Raw genomic sequence first — 18,376 nt, 5'->3', positions numbered from 1 at the left:
GGCTGATGTTCGCGGCAGTGGCGGGCCGTGCATTTCATGCCTCGGCTATCAGTGACGTCATATTAACCCACCCTAAATTAATACTCCACATATTACCCTCAATATGACACTATGGCCTGGGAATCCATGGAGAATCACAGTTACACATTACATCACCTTTATATCCTAGTTGAGCAAAACATAGTTTGCACAGCATTTAAATCACAATGAACACTGAGAAAAATGAACCTTCCAAAAAAGTCAATTTTAGGAGATTCCTCAACAAAGTTCTAATAAGCCCACCAACAGCACTCTGTGTCCTTTAACTCTTGTCCAAACTTGTCCAATCAACTGCGCATTGTGGCCGATTCGTATGAGAGACCAGCAAGACGATAACGAAACAAACTATTGAACAATGAAGTTGTTAAACAATTGAACATGTTTGTGCAGTTGCTGCACCAATGCACCACGTTATTTATTACATTTTAATTTTACGTTGTGGGTTCGTTAGTGGTGACGAGCAGGGCACTGGATTGGCTCAGTGTCCTCGTCGATGTTCCCCATCGGAGCGGACATTGGCGCCAACTCCTTCGACACGGAACTTCCGTGTTAATGAGTGTGTTCAACCATATTCGCGAAAACGACGGCAAATGGCGAAGCGCTCAGAACAAATCGAGTTGCTCCTGCGTCAGGCACGTTAAGTTAGGGAATCCAAGGAGTCTCGAGATGAGAGGAAATACGGATTGGTCGAGAGGACGTGGCTCTTCGCTGCTATTTCCCGTTGTATCTGTCTCGTGTTTACTTTTGGTGAAAATATAAACGAAACAAGAAATGATAAATGTTGCCTGCATAAATGATCAACTTTGACTTCAGTGAGGAAAACTGTTCTTTCTTTAACAGAAAAGCAACCACAGACCGAGCAGCAGGTATGAAACAACTTCTACTTTGTCCATCGCTGTGCTGTATCGCACAGAAATGATGCCTTCGATAACATTGTCCTGCTTTACCGCTTTGACTCCGCCCATGGTCTTGTGATCCGGGGGCCAATGAGAACACAATCAAACCGTGGCGAGGCGCAGCGAGGCTATGAGAACACACCCTAACAGAACCAAACAGAACTAATGACACAGCTCACTTCCGTTATTGCGATGAGACAATGGGCGAGAGGCACAGCTGGAGGAGGAGGAGGAAGAGGACGAGGAAAACCAAACGCAGACCACACCCACAAACCCTTTTTGCACGGTTTTACGGGTGGTACCATTCTGGAGACGGAGGGGGACAAGGACGGAAGTTCCTGCTGAGCACGACCTGACATTTGCTTGGAAATGACGCTGCACCAAACTTTTTGTCCAAGTTAATACAACGTTTGAAAAATGATATCTATCGATATTTAGGGCAACTATTAAACCAAGACCTTTTTGTGACACCCAGACCACGCCCCCCACACACGCGCGCACAGGGTTAATTTGTTTTCAAGCCACCACAGTAGTGTGTGTGGGTTGGAGAATTGAACTTGAATATCAAACAGCCGGTGAATGATGTGATTATGCACATTATGCCAGAGCTGTACGTGAATTAAAAAGTCCGCGCGCGCTGAACACTCCATTTTACAGCCAATATTTACGCCCCAGTCGGCTGGAATCACTGACTGAGCCGAGGGTGACCTCTGCTGGTGACAGACGGAAACCGCTTTTCAAGCTTGGCGCAAAAGGAAAATGTTTCAGCGAGTCGATATAGCGCAATAATATAAATACACAGAACAAAGATGAGTAACAATAGCAATAATAACAATAATGATGATTTGGTTTGACATTTAATCGTCTACTTTGGTTTTCACTATAAACTGCAAAGAATATAAATATAAATATAAAATATATTTTATAGATGAACGAGTTTCCAACAGCCAGAGAAGAGACAATAATAAGTATAATGACCCAGCTACCAATAGGGTGGAAAGTCGGACTGGAGAAGGTTTATTAACTTCCTGGTCCCACTTTAATAAAGCTTTACCATGATGGTCCTTTTGTTGCAATAAAAAAAAAAAAAAAAAAAAATCCATCTATGTTTCCTCAATCCTGACATCCAGTATTTATGCTGCTTCTGTTGGTTCACATCAAGCAGTGCTTTACTTTCAAGTGACATCACTAGTAGACATCACTAGTAAACTAGTAGTGACATCACAAAGGGCACAGCTCAGTGACCACACCCCCACAGTCAGGTGACAGTTAACACCTTCTGAACTGTTCCAAACAAGCAGTGGGTCCAACATGACATTTAGCAGGAGGCTGTAAACAGAGGGCTAAATATGCTGCTTTCTGGACGCATGGAGAGCTTTATTTTTTCTTTTCTTTACTACAAGTTTCACCATACGAATGTCTGGTCATTGTTTGCACCATGACTGCGCAGCCTTCATCTCTCCACCGTCAGTTATCGGTCGATGATGCGGCAGCCAGAAACCGTCTGAGTCACAGCTGAAACGCTTTGAAAAACAGGAACACGACAAGAACAAACAGGAAGCATTGGGTTAAATGGGCCCGGGGGGAGGGGGGGGGTGTTTAGCCAGGTGCTTTTACCTTCATTTTGTGAGTGTGTGTGTGTGTGTGTGTGTGTGTGTGTGTGTGTGTGTGTCTCCTGACAGCTATCACGTTTCAGCAGGCGGGAAAATAAAGAAACGCATCACATCTCGCAATAATAAGGTTCATATTTTGGTTCAACACACAGACGTGTTTGCAGTACACACTCACACTCTCACACTTTCTCACACACACACACACACACACACACACACACACACACACACACACACACACACACACACACACACACACACACACTAATGATCATAATATACCCATGTAGGATTTTCAGCACTAATTGCTGTGATTATTAGATTTGCGTTCAACCAGTTTTGCTTCTGAGCCACTGACAGTAAGGAGGAAGTTGTTCCCACTCCCTCCGACCCTGAGCAAACAGTGGTAATGAAGCCACCCCCCCTATTATCTCCCCTATCTCATCTCATCTCATCTCCCGGCAGCTGGTTTCGCTGCAGCAGCAGATGGGGCCAGGAAACACACAGCGAGAGGTCACGACTCCCACTTATTTGATTAAAACACAGTTTGTTTTATTCTGCAAGAGGATAAGAAGAACACAGAATAACAGAAAGATGTGCTGCTCGTTGCCTCCTCCTTCAGCCATTGCAACCAAAACACCGACAATGATAAAGTCTGCCGAGGCAGGCACAGGCGTCAGGGCCACATCTTCCAAGCTGACACATTAGCAAAGAGTTTTCAACAACCAGCCAAAGAGACAGCAGAGGCAGCAGTGCACACAGGATGAAATGAGTCGCTCTGCGCCGTCAAGTCTTGACAAATTCAATTTACACAGCTACAAGTGCTTAAAAAAGAAAAAAAAGAAAAAAAAAGGGCCTCTGGTGACCCGAGTGAGATTGGATTCTCAAATGCAGCCGAAACACCATAAAGCTCAGCCAAAAAAAGAACATAAAATACCTCTGTCTTTATGTTTGATTCAATTCAACGGTCATTTGTGTGGCACTTTAACTCAAACACGGGTAAAACTATGTGCTGCTCTTAAACGAAAATGACAAAAACAAACAGCAAAGCAAACAAACAAAGATTTGCATTAAAAAAATAATAATAATGACATAAGATAACAAAAATGACCCCATTGCCAGTCCTGCTGTGGTCAAAACACGATTAAAGTGATGAAGCAGGTGTTATTATTTTTAAGTAAGTAGTTCAAGCACACAGCAGATGAAGCCTAAGACAAAGGTATGCAGTAATACTGGTTCAACACCGGAGAGATGAAGCGAGTTCAAAGTTCAACCACTTATGTTCATTTTCCCTGAGGAGCAGCAGAAACAGTTGGGAGGGGAAAACCTCAAGTGACAACCAGGTAAATAATCAAAAGGTGTTGTTGGCCTGCTGCCAACCGACAAAAACACCATAAATCTCATAAATCCCCCCCTCCTTAACGCGTGAGACAAGAATGTGTGACACAGGAAGTAAAGTGTGTCAGGAGGGTCAGAGGCTGTTCATGTGTTCATGTTGACAGGTGTGGGAGTTTCTACCTTGCTGGGGATCCTCAGGTTCTCCACTGGGCTGAGGTCCGCCAGGCTTTCTTGAGGGCTTTTCAGACCCTGTCAAGATAAAACTCGCCGTTAAAAAAAGAACCTTTAAAACACACTCTCTCACATACACACACTCATACATAAAAACACAAACCACATGAACGCCTCCGAGGTCGAACTGCTTGCAAAATGTTTGACGGCATGTTACTGCAAGCAGCAAGAATGTTGAGCAAACGGGGAGATGTCGAAATGCCATGTGCTCTATTATTTCCCTTAATTCATATTTTCACGAGTCAACTTCCCGATCCTCCTCAGCTGAAGCCCCCGCTGCTACTGTGTGGTGTTGTTTCGCTAGCTTCGAGCTAAACATTCATACACACACAAAAAAGACAAGAGACGAAGCAGACAACGACCCCTTGTGAGTCCGTGTGTGTCTTTATAAACTGGTCACCGTTGCCCCGAACAACAGCTGTTGTTATTCGGGCTCCGCCGCGGCGGAGTGTGAGCTGTCAGAATTAGCCGCCTAGCTTCTGTTAGCATAGCTGCCAGAGCTAGCTGGCCGACCTGCGGAGCCGCCACCGCCAACCGCCGGCGGCAGCTCCTTTTCCGGCGAGCGACCACGCTCACCTGCCGGGCCATGAGAGACTTGATCTTCTGCATCCCGGTTCCAAGTGGTGCGGGCCGACCAACGAAAGAGCAGAAGACACAAGTGCTGTGTTGTTGTCAACGACGCGTCTCCATCACTTCGAGACGGAGGCCATATTGGATCGTCACGTGATCGATACGGAGGAGAGGGGGATATTGGCTCAAAGGATCTTGGGAGATGTAGTTTTTCTTTTTGCCTCAAGAGCTTTGGCTGAAAGGTTTTGACAATCCCTTCTACAAACACTTCTAGCAAATAATTTTTTGATGTTTATTTTTTAAAATAAAATTGGTTAATGCATCTAAATTCTTGTATTGTTAACTCTCCCCACTAGGTGGTGGCAGCTCAGCATAACACAGAACCAACTGTTCACCATTTTGGGGGTGTGGCTTGAAAAATTAAGAAGAGACAATAAAAGAATAACAAACAAATAAACAGGTGGTTCGAAATGAACATGTATTGTATTTTAAATGTATTCTTTACATAGCATGACATAATAATTGCAGCTCTACAATCTCATTGTATGTTGCAAGGATGCAGGAGAGTCAAACACACTAACAGCTTACTAAGCAAATTAAACAAATAAGACATATATAGGTAAATTATTTTTAAATGACTTCTTTAACATTTTACGTCTTTACCATTTTTCCTGATGCTGTACAGACACCACTTCCGGAAATTTCCTAAATTTCCTTTTAAAGGCAACAGTGTTCATTCCACGTCATGTGACGCCCATTGCACCTCCTCAGTGGCTGTGTGTACTCAGAAATGTTCAGATCGACTCCCAGGTGCTGGGCCACCATCAAGCAGGCAGGCAGGCAGGTAGAGGGCGGCACACAGCAGGCGCAGCAGGCGCTAGTTCCTGGTTGATGATGCCTCGGGGCTATTTCCCAGTCAAATGAAAGGTGAGGCTGATCACATGAGGTAACTCGGCTCTTGTTTGTCATGCAACTAATCTAGAGCGCGGAGCCTCCCTTTAAGCACACACGGAGACGGAACAGGTGGTAGCCACTGGTCCGGAGATGCCACCACAAAGAAAACAGTCAGAAGACTCGCTGGGAGTTTTGTTGATCTTCAACCGTTGCTTTATTGGTTTTTGCATTAGTGTCACATCAGGACGTTGCAACACTCCCAAACAGCAGCAGCAGAGATAACTGTCTCCTCATAAGCATGAGGCTTTATTTTCCACACTATGTGACGTTGTTGCTCTTCAAATGTATAAAAGTCTGGTGCAGCAGCTTCTGTCGGTAAATATATTTTTTAAATGAATCCAGTTGCAGTTAAATTCAGCCCTCTGTGAGGTCACAAAGGGCTCTGCTGCCCCATGAGTTGGCTTCACCTTCGCCTTGTTTTTTCCTCCCTCCAAACCCTAGATGGTCCAAGAAGCCATCACAGATGAATAACTTTTTAGTGTGTTTTTTCTGGATGATGAAGTGTTTTGCTGCTCCACTGGATGGAGACACTGGATGCTGCTGGAGGTAGAATGTGGGTCCATTAACAGGATTATATTAACAAGTGCTGATGCTCTTCATTGTCCCCCATGAAACCCGAATTTCCTGAGGGACAATACGCAAAGTTCTAATTAAATTATAATTAAATTAATTAATTAAATTATAATAACATCCATATAATTAAAAATTTAGAGTACCCCAAAGAGCTTTACAATGGCCTCTCATTCACCCATTCACACACCAATGGGTGGCTGCTGCCTAGCCCCATTGGGAGTAATTTAGGGTGGAGTGTCTTGCCCAAGGACACAACAGACTAGGATGGAGCAGGATTTGTACCTCCAACCTTTCGGTCATTGGACAACCCACTCTACCTCCTGAGCCACAGTCGCCAGCGATAAAAGTAGTTTAAGTATTAATGATCAATAATTAGAATAAAGAGCCTAGGCCCTTTGGTGGTGCAAATCACATGACTCCACACGTGTTGGAAGGTCCATCGATGCCTGGATCACGACGCACATGAATCTAAGGAATGCTTCCTGAGCCTGACTAGTCGCACCTCTTTTCTTTCACACACACATGCGACGGCACCCCGTGGAAAGCGGCAAAAACAGGCTGAGTGTGGACACACATGCTGCACGCTCCGTCTGTCGCTGCCCGCTTCCAGCCGGCATGGCGCAGCTGAGAGAAACACACACACACACACACACACACACACACACACACACTGCAGCAAATGTGAGTGCTACAAACAAACATGACTCACACAACACTTTGTGCGACAGGCAGCCAAGCCTGCAGACAAAAGAGCGGCTGTGTGAGTTTTCTCTCAGTGATGGTCCACTAGTAGTAAACAGTTATATCTTTAATCCAATATAAAAAAAAAAACAGACACGAGGATGAAAAACTGTACAATATCTTTCTTTTTTTTTTGAATTTCAGCATTTTGTTTGTTTTTCCACTGAGAGCAGAAGAAATGCTACATTAGTGGAAACTGGAATAATAAATAGACTTCAGTCAGAGTGGGGGTATAAATCATTCCGCTCTACAATCCACAAGCAATATTTACACATTTCCTTCATTATCTTAACACTTCGCATAGAGCAAGTCTTCCTTGGCAGGAACTAGACAGAAAAAGGGGTAAAAAATAAACGGTATAAATTAAGATTTGTAATAATTCTAATAAATAATAATAATTTTGTGGGGGGCGGACCTTATAAAATCTTTAAAATAATTTACGATGCTAATGATATTCATCTTCGAACACAGTAAGTCTTTCGTTCACAGCAGAGAGAAAAATGCGGACATCTCACGACATTTTCAGCAGAAGAGACTCAGCGTCCGTCACAGACGGTGGACAAAAGCAGCACCACGCAGTTTGTGCATACACACAGGATTCCGGATGGCGCTTGTGCAAAAAAAAAAAAAAGAGAAATCACCAGCCAGCAGCCACAAGAAGCAGACAGGACATGGTGGGAGGCCCTCCGAGGGGAAGAGGAGAAGGCGAGGTGGGGGGCGGGGGGGCACGGTGGCAGCGGACCCCTCAGCTCTGTAGCCGGCTGTGACAAGACATTTCCGGAACGTGTCTGATGACGTCGTAGATGGTGTGCGTGCCCTCGGCCGACTCCAGGCGTGCTAGCGACCTGCACGACGCCTGCGGGATGGTTGCACAGGGAAATGAGGACCCGAAGAACTCAAAACTCAAAGCGCTCAACTCAAGATCCGAAAAGCAAAGAGTCAGAGTTTGCGTTTATTTTTTGTTGTTGTTCTTGTTGTTGTTTTTTTTTCGTACCTGTGCTGATTCCATTTTCCCAGGTATGGACACAAACTCGTAGATGCCAAAGTCTTCGGTGGCGTCCTCGTGACCTGTCCATCCAACAGATTAAACATTTAGGTTAAATATATATATATATATATATACATATATTAACCTTATTCTCAGCATCAGGCCTGATTTTGCGATCGTTTCTGCGTGAGGCCTGTTGCAACCAGGGTTGACTCACCTGAGCGATGCGGCCGTTTGTGCTCACACAGCGGCCTGCCGACGGACAGCAAACAGAGTTGTTAGTACGGCGGAGCGCGCAGACCAACAAACACATTCAGTGCAGTAAATATGTTGGTATTTTGACATCATTTAAAAGGCTGCTCCTACCTGTTGTAAATGCTCATCAGCACTGTTCAAAAATAAAGAGAGAGGAATAAACAGATCATCAGAAAAGGTAAACATGCTTATTTGCCTGGTTAAATTGTTCCAGCAAATTACGACATTAGCTAGCATTTCAGCAGGCTGTGTTAGCATTAGCATCTGTTCGAGACTTGATTTGTTGGTCAGTGACATGTGCCAGGAGCCACAATGGTTTTTATCCAAGTGCAGCATTGGGCCACTCCTTGTTGTCATTAGCCTTGTCTCTGAAACAGCCACAAGGGGGCAGCAGCAGAAGTCACGCTGCTTGTTTATACAGGAAGTTCCCGTCCTTCAAGCTGATTTATTTTCTTCTGGTCCAATTTCCCTTGGGAGTGATGATTGGAGCAGTGATTGCGGAGCCAATGCACAGCTTCGCTCTGCTCACCTCTCTTGGGGTGGCAGGTCCTCCTGATGAAGAGCAGCAGCATGCAGCCGATGACGAAGAGCGAGCCCACGATGACGGCAGCCAGAACGGAACTGGAGTTGGGCTTCTGCGTGTGCTTCTCTTTCCCGCAAAAGAAAATACATAGAGTGATAGTCGATTATTAACACTGTACAATCGGACAGAAAACCTTTGGCTGTTAGCAGACATTTTTCCCAGGGAGGTATCCCGTCCGCTATCAGGTGGCCTGGTGTGCGGTTTAGTTGTTCCTCTGCAGGGTGAATTTTGATGTCTTTGGTTCCCGTTGCAGCTACGGCGGCTAAACCTGATAGTGACCTCAACTAAAGAGAACCAAGATGTCACATGTCGTTGTCGCGGCTCCTCATCGGCCGAAACACGAGTCCGAGACGCCCACGCTGTCGCTGCGGCAACACACCGATGTCAGATTTGGCACACAGAAACTCCACACATGCTGTAAAAAGTCAGTGGACAAACACAACAGCGGCTGTCCACTGTTGACTTTCCCAGCCCGGGGCACTGGCACGTAGCAACGCAGATAAAACAAGCAGGATCGTAAAATCCTAAAATGATATATTAGCCGCGTGAGAGCGTCAAAGTCCGGGCTCGGCTCTGTTTTTTTGGGGGGGTGTTTTCCGCCTGACAACGCACAACAACTTCATCATGTTCCTTCCACTGACCTGGCTGTTGATGTTGTGGGCTGCATGTCTACTCAAGGTGCAGTGGTTCTCAACTGGTGGAGTCACACTTACTTACTATGAAGTTGCCACCCAAAATTTATTCTGCAGCACTCAAACGCACTCCACAAAAATAGTGATATAGTGCAACAATATAGAATGCCTTCTTCCAGTCATCATCTTCATATGAATGAATTGAATTCTGTGTCCTTCAAAATAAATGCCCATAAAATCCCTTTTTTTTTTTTTTAATAAAAAGCGGACACTTCCCACAAAAAACCATGACCCATTCAAAACAGCTCCTAGAAAGATAGAGTCGATGTACTTGTTATTGATCCCAAATTGAGAAACTACACTGTTGCAGGACTGAAAAAAAATGAAACAAAAAATAAAATACACAGTAAAGTTCTGCATCCGCTCACCTGTCTCCAGACTGGCCACCACCAGGGTGAACTGGGCTTCGTCCTGCTTCTGCGTCACGTTGTTGAAGGCGCGGCACAGGTACTCCTCGGCCTGGGCCAGCTGGTAGGAGAGCACCTCCAGCCGCGGGCCCTCCATAATCACGCTGCTGCCGTTGCGGCTCTTGGAGATCCACACGTAGCTGTTGGGCGGGTTGGAGTCGGCGCGGCACTCAAAGAAGACCAGCTCGCCGGGGTTGATGGTGAAGACCTTGCCGGTCTGTAGGCCCTGGCCCGAGTTCACCTCCAGGTTGTAGGGTCCGTCTGCGAGGGTGAAGGGTCCGGTAGAGAGAGAGAGAGAAACACGCGGTGTGTTGGTGCTCGGAGTAGAGTTACTGCTCTTTTAATTTGTACGTGTGTGAGTTTCTTTGACAGAATCATACTTAAAGGTCAAGTGTGTAATATTTGGCCTGATTTACAATTTACAGTATTTTCATATTGGTGAAAGCGTCATATCCTGCTGATAAATACGTTAGTAAAAGTGTAGAGTTGCAGTACAATAAAAATAATTTGATTTTCCTATTACGGATTTTATTTATATATCAGAATATACATGGATCAAGAGTCTTGCTCCCAGTTAGTTGCCATCTTGCCCTGCCACATTTGTAAGGAAACCCGGTGTGGACAATCCAGGTCACCGGACAGTGCATTTCGTATTCAGGGTGAACGCTCATGTCCTCAAACCAATGAAGAAGAAGGTGGATGAGGTATCCAGGTTTATGCACGCAGGCCACCGTAGTTTACTTGGCAAGCTCAGGAGAGGGAGGGTAAGCGGGTGAGCTTGATGTTGCTGGTTTCTTCTCAACATCTCCAATATTACACACTTAACGTTTTAGGTTGGACTCGAAAGTAAACAGAAGGAGGAGATGTTTGGTTTGTGCTGAGGTCTAAAGAAATACCACTGCTGCTGCTGCTGCTAAAGCGCTAAGACAAACAAACATGACGGCAGCGACAAACATTGTTTCCATGGCTTTGAAGATCACCAACGCCAGACAGAAGAACATTTGCAGACGTGAAGCACATCAAAGCCTCGTGCACTGCGAGATACATTTTTAATTTTATGCCATTTAAAGGCCAAGTGTGTTGGATTCAGTGACAGGCAGGTCAGACTCGGTGACAAGCACATTGCAGTCAGTATTGACGTTAACAATTCCTGTTTTCATTCCATCTGATCTCGCATTTTTCTCTTAGCAGGCGTTACGTCCGCCTAAAGTCTAACGAGTCTGGCAGATCCACAAGGAACCTGGTAGTGCCGACTGAACCTGCTCGTTATGTAAATATAAATGCTAATTTTAAGAGCTAAACACACACACACACACACACACACACACACAGTTACATTCCTTTTTAGCCACTCTATCCAAATGAAAACTGAGACAGTCAATCCAGTTAGTGCCGATATCGATCCTCTGACCCGACCTTTACGTGAGCAGATTCAGTTTTGCTACTCCCTCAATATGACAAAACTGAATAAACTCAATACAGAGGATCTCTGTGAGATCACTCCACCCCAGATGCAAATAATGAACTCTGTGATGGAGAAAACACAGGAATTTACATATGATCTAATGTTCCTCTCAGTGTGAGAGAGGAAGTGCGGCAGCGTTATTGAATCTGTCGGTTTCAGTTGCGGAAACTTTTTGCAGAGGAACTTTGTTCACATTTTACAGCTGTACGTGTCCGTTCAATCAATTTTAGTGGTGCAAAAATATGTCTGGAAGCGGTGCAGGAGAAGAGAAGCTCGCCATCCACTCACAGTAGACAGTGAGCTCCTTGGCCGTGCTGTAGCGCCCCCTGCTGACTGGGTTGCTTGCCAGGCAGCGGTACCTCCCCCGGTCCTCCTTCCTCACTGGGCTGATGGACAGCGTGGCGTTGTCTCCGGAGAAGTGGTGGCGTTCGGACGGAGTCAGCGCCACGTCGTCCCGCAGCCACTGGAAGTGCACCCGGGTCCCCCTGTGGACAGTGCACGTCCATGTGACGTTAGACGTGTCCTCCACCACGGGCTGCGACGGGCTCTTCTCAATCACCGGCACGGACACGGGGACTGAGTCGAGAGGGGAGAAGGAAGAGAGGAATCATGAGTAAATATAGAGCAGAGGCACTTTAAAGGTCCAGTGGGTAAAAATTGCCGTGATATATGATTTTTATTTTGGTAAACAATTATTATACTGCTTTTATATTAATAAAAGTTTATACTCGCAGTACAATAAAAGAAATTTGGTATGGTAATTATGGTAATTATAATTTAATTTGCGCGTGAGAATATACATTGATCAAGGGCTTTGCTCCCAGTTAGCCTGGTGTGGACAATCCAGCTGCCTGGAATCAAGTTTCGTAATTAGAGAGACGACTCACGTCTACAAATAAACCAACAAAGCAGAAGGTGGACGAGGTATCCAGGTTTAGGTGCGCAGGCCACCGTAGGTCACTGGCAAGCTCAGGAGGAGACAGAGTGAAAGATGCTGCAATCTAAAATTGACCGTCTTGATGTCACCGTTTCTTCTCCAAATATTACACACTCGCCCTTTAACACACTGCCCATAAATTCATAAATAAACACAGTACAATAAAAGTAATTTGTTTTTCCTACCCTTAGAACTGTTCTCATTATACAAGAATATACATGGAGCAATAAGGGTCTTGCTCCTAACTAGCTGCCATGTTGCGGTGACATTTTTTAATAAAGCCTGTCTGAATCCGACAGTGCCCTAAATACAAAACGCACTGACAGGCGGGCTTCCTTAAAGATTTTACCCACTGGACCTTTAAACAACGCTTGTGGCGATCCTTGCAGCTGGGGGCCTCACCGTCGACGGTCACGTGCACGGTCCTCTCCTCCCTGATCACCTGCCCCGTGTTGTTATGGAACTCGATGTTGAGCTTGAGCTGATAGTCGCCCTCGTCGTCTGGCCGCAGCGACCAGATGGTCAGCGAGACGTTGGGCTCCCTGAAGATCAGCCGCTCTCGGTACGACATGTCGGTGATCAGCGACTCTTTGTTGAAGGTCACCAGCGTGGAGCGCACGCCGCTGGGGCTGGCGTGCGACCAGGTGCCCTGGATCTCGGCCTCGCCAAGGGGGAAGCGGGTCTCCACCAGTACGTCCAGGGGCTTCCCCTCCACGCCGTGGTAGACCGACGAGGGGATGTAGATGAACTGGGATCTGGTTCCTGGGGTGGCGGGAAGAGGATGGAGAGAGGGGAGGGCATCGCGACGGAAAGGTTTCAATTTGGTCATCATATTGGACGATGCGGAAAATTTTTCAGATGCAAATATCAGTTTAGATTAGAACAAGTCCGTTTGTCGTCTGAGGGCACAATCATTTTTTTTTTTTTTTTTTTTTTTCTTTACATACATTTCATTATTTGTTATTTTACATTTCTAACACAGAACTACTTCTTATGGCGCAAGTTAAGGCCAAGTCAAGTGGTTTCTGCTTTCAACGACACTCAAGTGAAAGTTGAAATCTCCGTTCGCTGTCGCTAACTGGCTAGCTAGCTCGAAGTCGAAGAAGACGCGCAGTGACGTGAGTCTGGCACTACTTCCTGGAACACGATCGAATACAAACTATGAGACGGCATGTGGGAAAGTGACGGAGTCCTCCTCAGACATCAGAAGGACTTTATCTATCAGGCTGCAGACTGACGTGTTTTCAAAGTGAGTCTAACGTGAACTATTACGTTGAGTGGGTGGGGGGGCACTTAATTTCTGAATCGTTGAAGCAAATCATTTGAAAAATGGCCGCAGTGTTTCCATGAACCCATGGAGATTAGCCTGTAACTGTCTCTAAGCTGTTCTAAAGTTTTAAGATCAACACCAGGAGGATTGACACGGGAATAATGTTGACCAAACACCCCTTGAAATAAAATATAAGTGAACCAATTACCATCACTTTAACACGCTAATATCTGACTGTACATTTCTGTACATGGTCGTATTCACACAGCGGCTCACATCCGGGTCCTGCAACAGTGGGTTAATATTGACCCAGGCCGTCTTGTGGTGGCGTGTTCGCCTGGTCCAAACACAGTCCTCCAAGCCTGGAGCACCGCTACGCCTCACTGCCCCCCTACCCTGTCTACGACCCGCTTCATTACCTCGGCAGGTGTTTTTTTTAAACCCTCACTTCCCCTTTCTGGCGAACAGCCACGAGACCAGCAGCATCATCAGGTGACTTGCTGCAGCCGTTACCCGGGTCGCCTCGGTCGGTCGGTCGTTCGTGCTTGCCTGGACTTGCACATCCAACATGCCGAGGCAGGTTTTTTGTTTTTTGTTTTTTTTTCTAATTTGGCCTGATGGAGAAGCTGTGGAGAAGATGAAGGACGGACGGACGAGCTCCTGACAGCTGAGAGTGAGGGAGGCCAGTCTGTGAGTGGGAAGTGTTCCTGGCAGCAGGAAGTCCTCGCCGCCGCCACACATTCCCACTTAACTCACGAGTGTCTCTTTGTGTCCCGGCTTCCCAGAAGTTCTGCTTCTCAGTTTCTGCGGTAGTTTGACAGAAGCACCACATTTCATTTTCAAGTTTGTTTGTATGATTGGCTGGGTTTTTTGTTGTTGTTTTTGAGAATAAGGACTGTTTCAAAAGTGAACTAAAAGGGGAGGAGGGGCGGGGGGGGGGTTAAAAAAATTTAAAAATGTGTTTGTAATTGTTGCATAAAAGTTGCAAATCAAAAAAATTACATAGCCCAAAGGTTTCATGTCCGCCTCCTCCTCAGAGTCAAAGAGCTGAAACTGGACCTCAGGTGGTTCTGGAGCCGCTCGGTGAGGTCAAGTCAGGTGTGAAGGTCCTTACACACCGGGAGCGAACTCACTAGAAATTCGCTTTTTTTAAAAGAAAAACCTCTTGAAGTCAATTGAACCATACACACTGGCAAACTGCACGATTGCCACACTTCGAAAAAATCATATCTTTTATTCTTTTGTTTAAATCTGTTCCAAAAAGCTTCCTAAATTATTGGCATGAAAACGAAAAAATCTTTTACTTCAACAGGAACTTCAATAACGTGGTCAAAAAGCTGTTTGTAACCACAGCTTCTTAACCAAACATCTTCCACCTGCGCTGCCGAGTACTCACCTGAGCTACGTATCCGCAAATGTAGCCCCAAAATGTGTTTGCTTAGTGAGTTTTATACACATATCCGCTTGGTGTGTACAGAAAAAATTCGCCGACGAAAAATTTGCATTTTTGCGTCGCTTATTCACGTCGCTTCACCTATTTCCTGGTGTGTAAGGACTTTAAGACAGTTTGAGCCCTTTTCACAGACAGCAGCAGCAGCAGCTTGGTCACTGTAGTCACACTGATCACTTTGCCTTTTGTCAGGTTTTTATTTACATTCTTTTGCTTTTTATTACAATTTGCATTTTCCTTGTCAAAAAAACAAAGTGCTGAGATAAAGATCGTCAGTTGCTGCTGCTGTCGTCATTGGAGCAGACACAGGTTTGGACATTTTTTGAGGGGACTTTTGTTTGTAGAATCAAACCTCAGTTGTTGGGGTTTTTTTTTTAAAGCTTCTCTATGTGTAATTACACAAGTCCATCAAGTCGTCCAAGCAAATTATTATCGGCAGTAATTAGACTGTTTAAAAAAAAATTTTTTTTTTTTCAATTCAAATTTAAAGTGAGCGGAACATGTTGAATCTTCCACTGTGTTCCTGTGTCTATCCTCTGTGTCCCCCTCTCACCTCCTGTGTGTGTGTGTGTGGGGGGGGGGGCAGGGGTTGTCCAGCTGGTGTGTGCCAGGTCCCTGGTATCTGCTGTCCATTGCCACTTAACATAATGCCTCCAGTGTCTCTGCTGTCACGTCCTAAATAATAAACGTGGCGCAGATGTCGCCTCCACGCGTTGTTTCACACTTACTGACCCACTGTGTGTGTGTGTGTGTGTGTGCGGGTGTCTCGTCAGCAGCGGGGAGCGTGCCTGTGTTTACACCAGCTGAATGCAGTGAAAAGGCAGGAGTGAGCAGGAGTGTGCCGGGCCCGCCGCCGGCCTGTTGTCCCACAAACAAGAGCCACATTGTTGTGGTGATACTGAGGAGATTACACAGTGTGGCTCCTTAAGGTGAGTGGTGGACACACACACACACACACACAGTCAGTCACAGGAGTGTGCGTGCTGACCAGCAGACACCTGCTTCTTATCACCCCCCCCACCCACCCACACACACACACACACACACAAGCAAGATGTTTAGATGATAAATAATGAGCCCAATCACCACCATCTTCTGCCCTCTTCAAGACAAATGTTGCCACCCCTACACACACACACACACACACACACACACGCACACCTCCGCACCCTCCCCCACCTTTATCCTTCCTCAGGAGCAGGTTGATGGTGTGTGTGTGTGTGTAAGGAGGATTTCTCTCTTTCTCTCTCTCTCTCCCTCTCTCTCTCTCTCTCTCTCTCTCTCTGTCCCTCTCTGTCCCTCTCTGTTGGATTTTTACCCAGCGGCCGTCACCGAGTCAGAACGCCTCGGTGGCCCTGCTTGGTTTCACTTCTCCATTCCCACAAACTCAAAACCCAAAACAGCTGACAAGAAACGGCGCACAGCGTCACATGGCAGCAGCGGCGGCTATGGAAAGAACATGCAAAACTGGGAAGCGTAGTTTGATATTAAAAAAAAAAAAACTTGGGGTGTGTGGAATCTGCCCACACACACTGAAATCTCCTGTCCAAGCTAAGTTGAAAATAATTTTTTTCTTGTTGAAAATTAATTAATGGATCAATAAATCCACCTGCACTGTCATAGATCTTATTTGCGTTACTTAATTACTGCAGGATCTGCGGGTTTGTGAATATACACATATAAATATATGTATATATATATATAAATATATGTATATATACATACATATATACATATATATATATATACATACATATATACATATATATATACATATATATATATATATACATACATATATATACATATATATACATATATATATATATATATATATATATATATATATATATATATATACATATGTATGTATGTATCACGCCCTCTTTAACCTGGGCAACCACAAAAAAGTGACAGAAAACAGTAACAAATCACTGCTCTAAACAACAACAACAGCAACAACAACAACAACAACAACAACAACAAGACCAGCAGGTTGGAACGTCTCACCTGTCAGCAGTGCCAGCAGGAGGAAGGAGAGGAAGCAAAGCATCGTTCTTCCTGCGGCCTCCATGGCATCTTATCCTCCAGGGAGCTGTGGGACGTGTGGCAGGCAGCAGAGAGTGAGTGAGTGAGGGATGAAGGGAGGAGAGGAGGTGGAGGAGGACAAGGAGGAGGAGAGAAATGTGACTGGCTGTGGTGACATCATTTGCCAGGGAAATAAGAGGACCTAGCTCAGGGCTGGTGTGACGGCAGGCTCCGCCCACATGACACTCCAGGGGGGAAGGAGAGGTCCACCTGGTGAAGTGTGGCAGGTGGACACACACACACACACACACACACTTGCTGCCCTGAGGCCGAGGGTTTCGCTCCCTCAGAAAAGGAGCAGAGACATAAAAGAGGAGTAAGAGGAGAGTTGAAACCGTTTCTTTCTTTCTTTTTCAACACGTTAGCTGGCTCCTCCTCCTCCTCCTCCTCCTCCTCCACCTCACCCCTCCTTGGGGCCCTGAAACTGGAGAACGGAGTGCCTGGCTCGCAGCCGTTTGGTTAACAGATAGAGAGAGCACGACTGGAGATTGTCGACCATCTGGCCTGCAAAGATTTTTTTTGTGTGCTTAACTTGAAAAAAGGATCCAAAAACTAGAGACTCTTTCGCCCTCAAAGGCTTTAAATTGTCTTTAGGGTGAAGATAAACATCAAGATCAGTGGTGGAGGGGCTTTTTTCTCTCCATCCTCGGTGGAGAAACTGCTCCCAGTCAAAAATGGAAAGAAGATTCTTGTCTGGCAAGTTTGTGAAGATTTTGATGTCTCTGAATTTGACTATTTAAACACTGCAGACTGGTAAAGTCTGTCTCATTTTTACGTCTTTAAGGTTCCTTTTCATGACTCTAGTGAAGGAGCCTTGCATCATCGATAATAATAATAATAACAATAATAATAATAATAATAACAGGAATAAAAATGATAAACTGTTGTCGTCCAGAAAACAGAATATTTAGCTCTCTGTTTGCTGTCTCCTGCTAAACGCGATGCTTTGCTGAACCTTCCACATGCTTGGAAAGCCACAGAAACTAGGTGGTCATCGAAGATGTTGGCCAACACCTGGCGTGGGGGGGAGACGTGAGTTGTCATGACAAACCTGAGGGATTTTGTTCCCCCACCAGAACAGCACCAATAGAATGAATCTATTTCAACACCTAAATTGACTTTTCTCCATTATTGTTTGGAAACATTTGAGAAGGTCATTTTTTGGGGGCGTGACATTCGACCTTTAAATTGTTTTCTTTGAAACATCCAGAAATTGTATTGATTTTTTTCCCATTAGCTTTATGAAACAAAGGTGCCTCCTACTATTCATTCACAAACTTTTATGG

At 45.3% G+C, this 18,376-nt stretch overlaps 2 protein-coding genes across 4 annotated transcripts in view; both read right to left on the bottom strand.

Annotated features, from left to right (window-relative positions):
- vps50 (VPS50 subunit of EARP/GARPII complex) overlaps positions 1 to 4,856 on the bottom strand; it is a 72,518-nt gene extending 67,662 nt beyond the window's left edge. The window contains exons 1-2 of one of the 2 annotated variants that reach the window (XM_076044412.1): positions 4,694 to 4,856; positions 4,067 to 4,135 (exon numbers count right to left, since the gene is read on the bottom strand). In XM_076044412.1, the coding sequence (XP_075900527.1) occupies positions 4,067 to 4,135; positions 4,694 to 4,726 (102 nt within the window). In that variant the 5' untranslated portion in view covers positions 4,727 to 4,856. The remainder of the gene's footprint in view (positions 1 to 4,066; positions 4,136 to 4,693) is intronic. The other variant, XM_076044413.1, reaches the window with a different exon arrangement.
- Positions 4,857 to 7,007: 2,151 nt separating this feature from the next.
- On the bottom strand, positions 7,008 to 17,275 carry hepacam2 (HEPACAM family member 2). Of its 2 annotated transcripts, none has more exons than XM_076044414.1 (9): positions 17,013 to 17,214; positions 12,685 to 13,044; positions 11,634 to 11,921; positions 9,842 to 10,141; positions 8,728 to 8,847; positions 8,310 to 8,331; positions 8,161 to 8,195; positions 7,950 to 8,023; positions 7,008 to 7,811 (listed from the first exon to the last, which is right to left on the bottom strand). In XM_076044414.1, exons 1-9 carry the CDS (start codon positions 17,074 to 17,076, stop codon positions 7,701 to 7,703), a joined length of 1,374 nt encoding a protein of 457 aa, XP_075900529.1. In that variant the 5' UTR covers positions 17,077 to 17,214; the 3' UTR covers positions 7,008 to 7,700. The 2 variants fall into 2 exon arrangements, 1 of the variants encoding a protein (XP_075900529.1); XR_012928869.1 differs by having other exon boundaries at positions 7,748 to 7,811; positions 8,728 to 8,842; positions 17,013 to 17,275.
- Between the last annotated feature and the right edge of the window lie 1,101 nt (positions 17,276 to 18,376).

The sequence above is a fragment of the Nelusetta ayraudi genome, unplaced genomic scaffold (genome assembly GCF_046127955.1).
Source record: "Nelusetta ayraudi isolate G7.1 ecotype Tasmania unplaced genomic scaffold, CSIRO-AGI_Nayr_v1 ptg000079l, whole genome shotgun sequence".
In the NCBI taxonomy this organism is placed as follows: Eukaryota; Metazoa; Chordata; class Actinopteri; order Tetraodontiformes; family Monacanthidae; genus Nelusetta; species Nelusetta ayraudi.
This window is presented reverse-complemented; position numbering and strand designations above follow the sequence as displayed.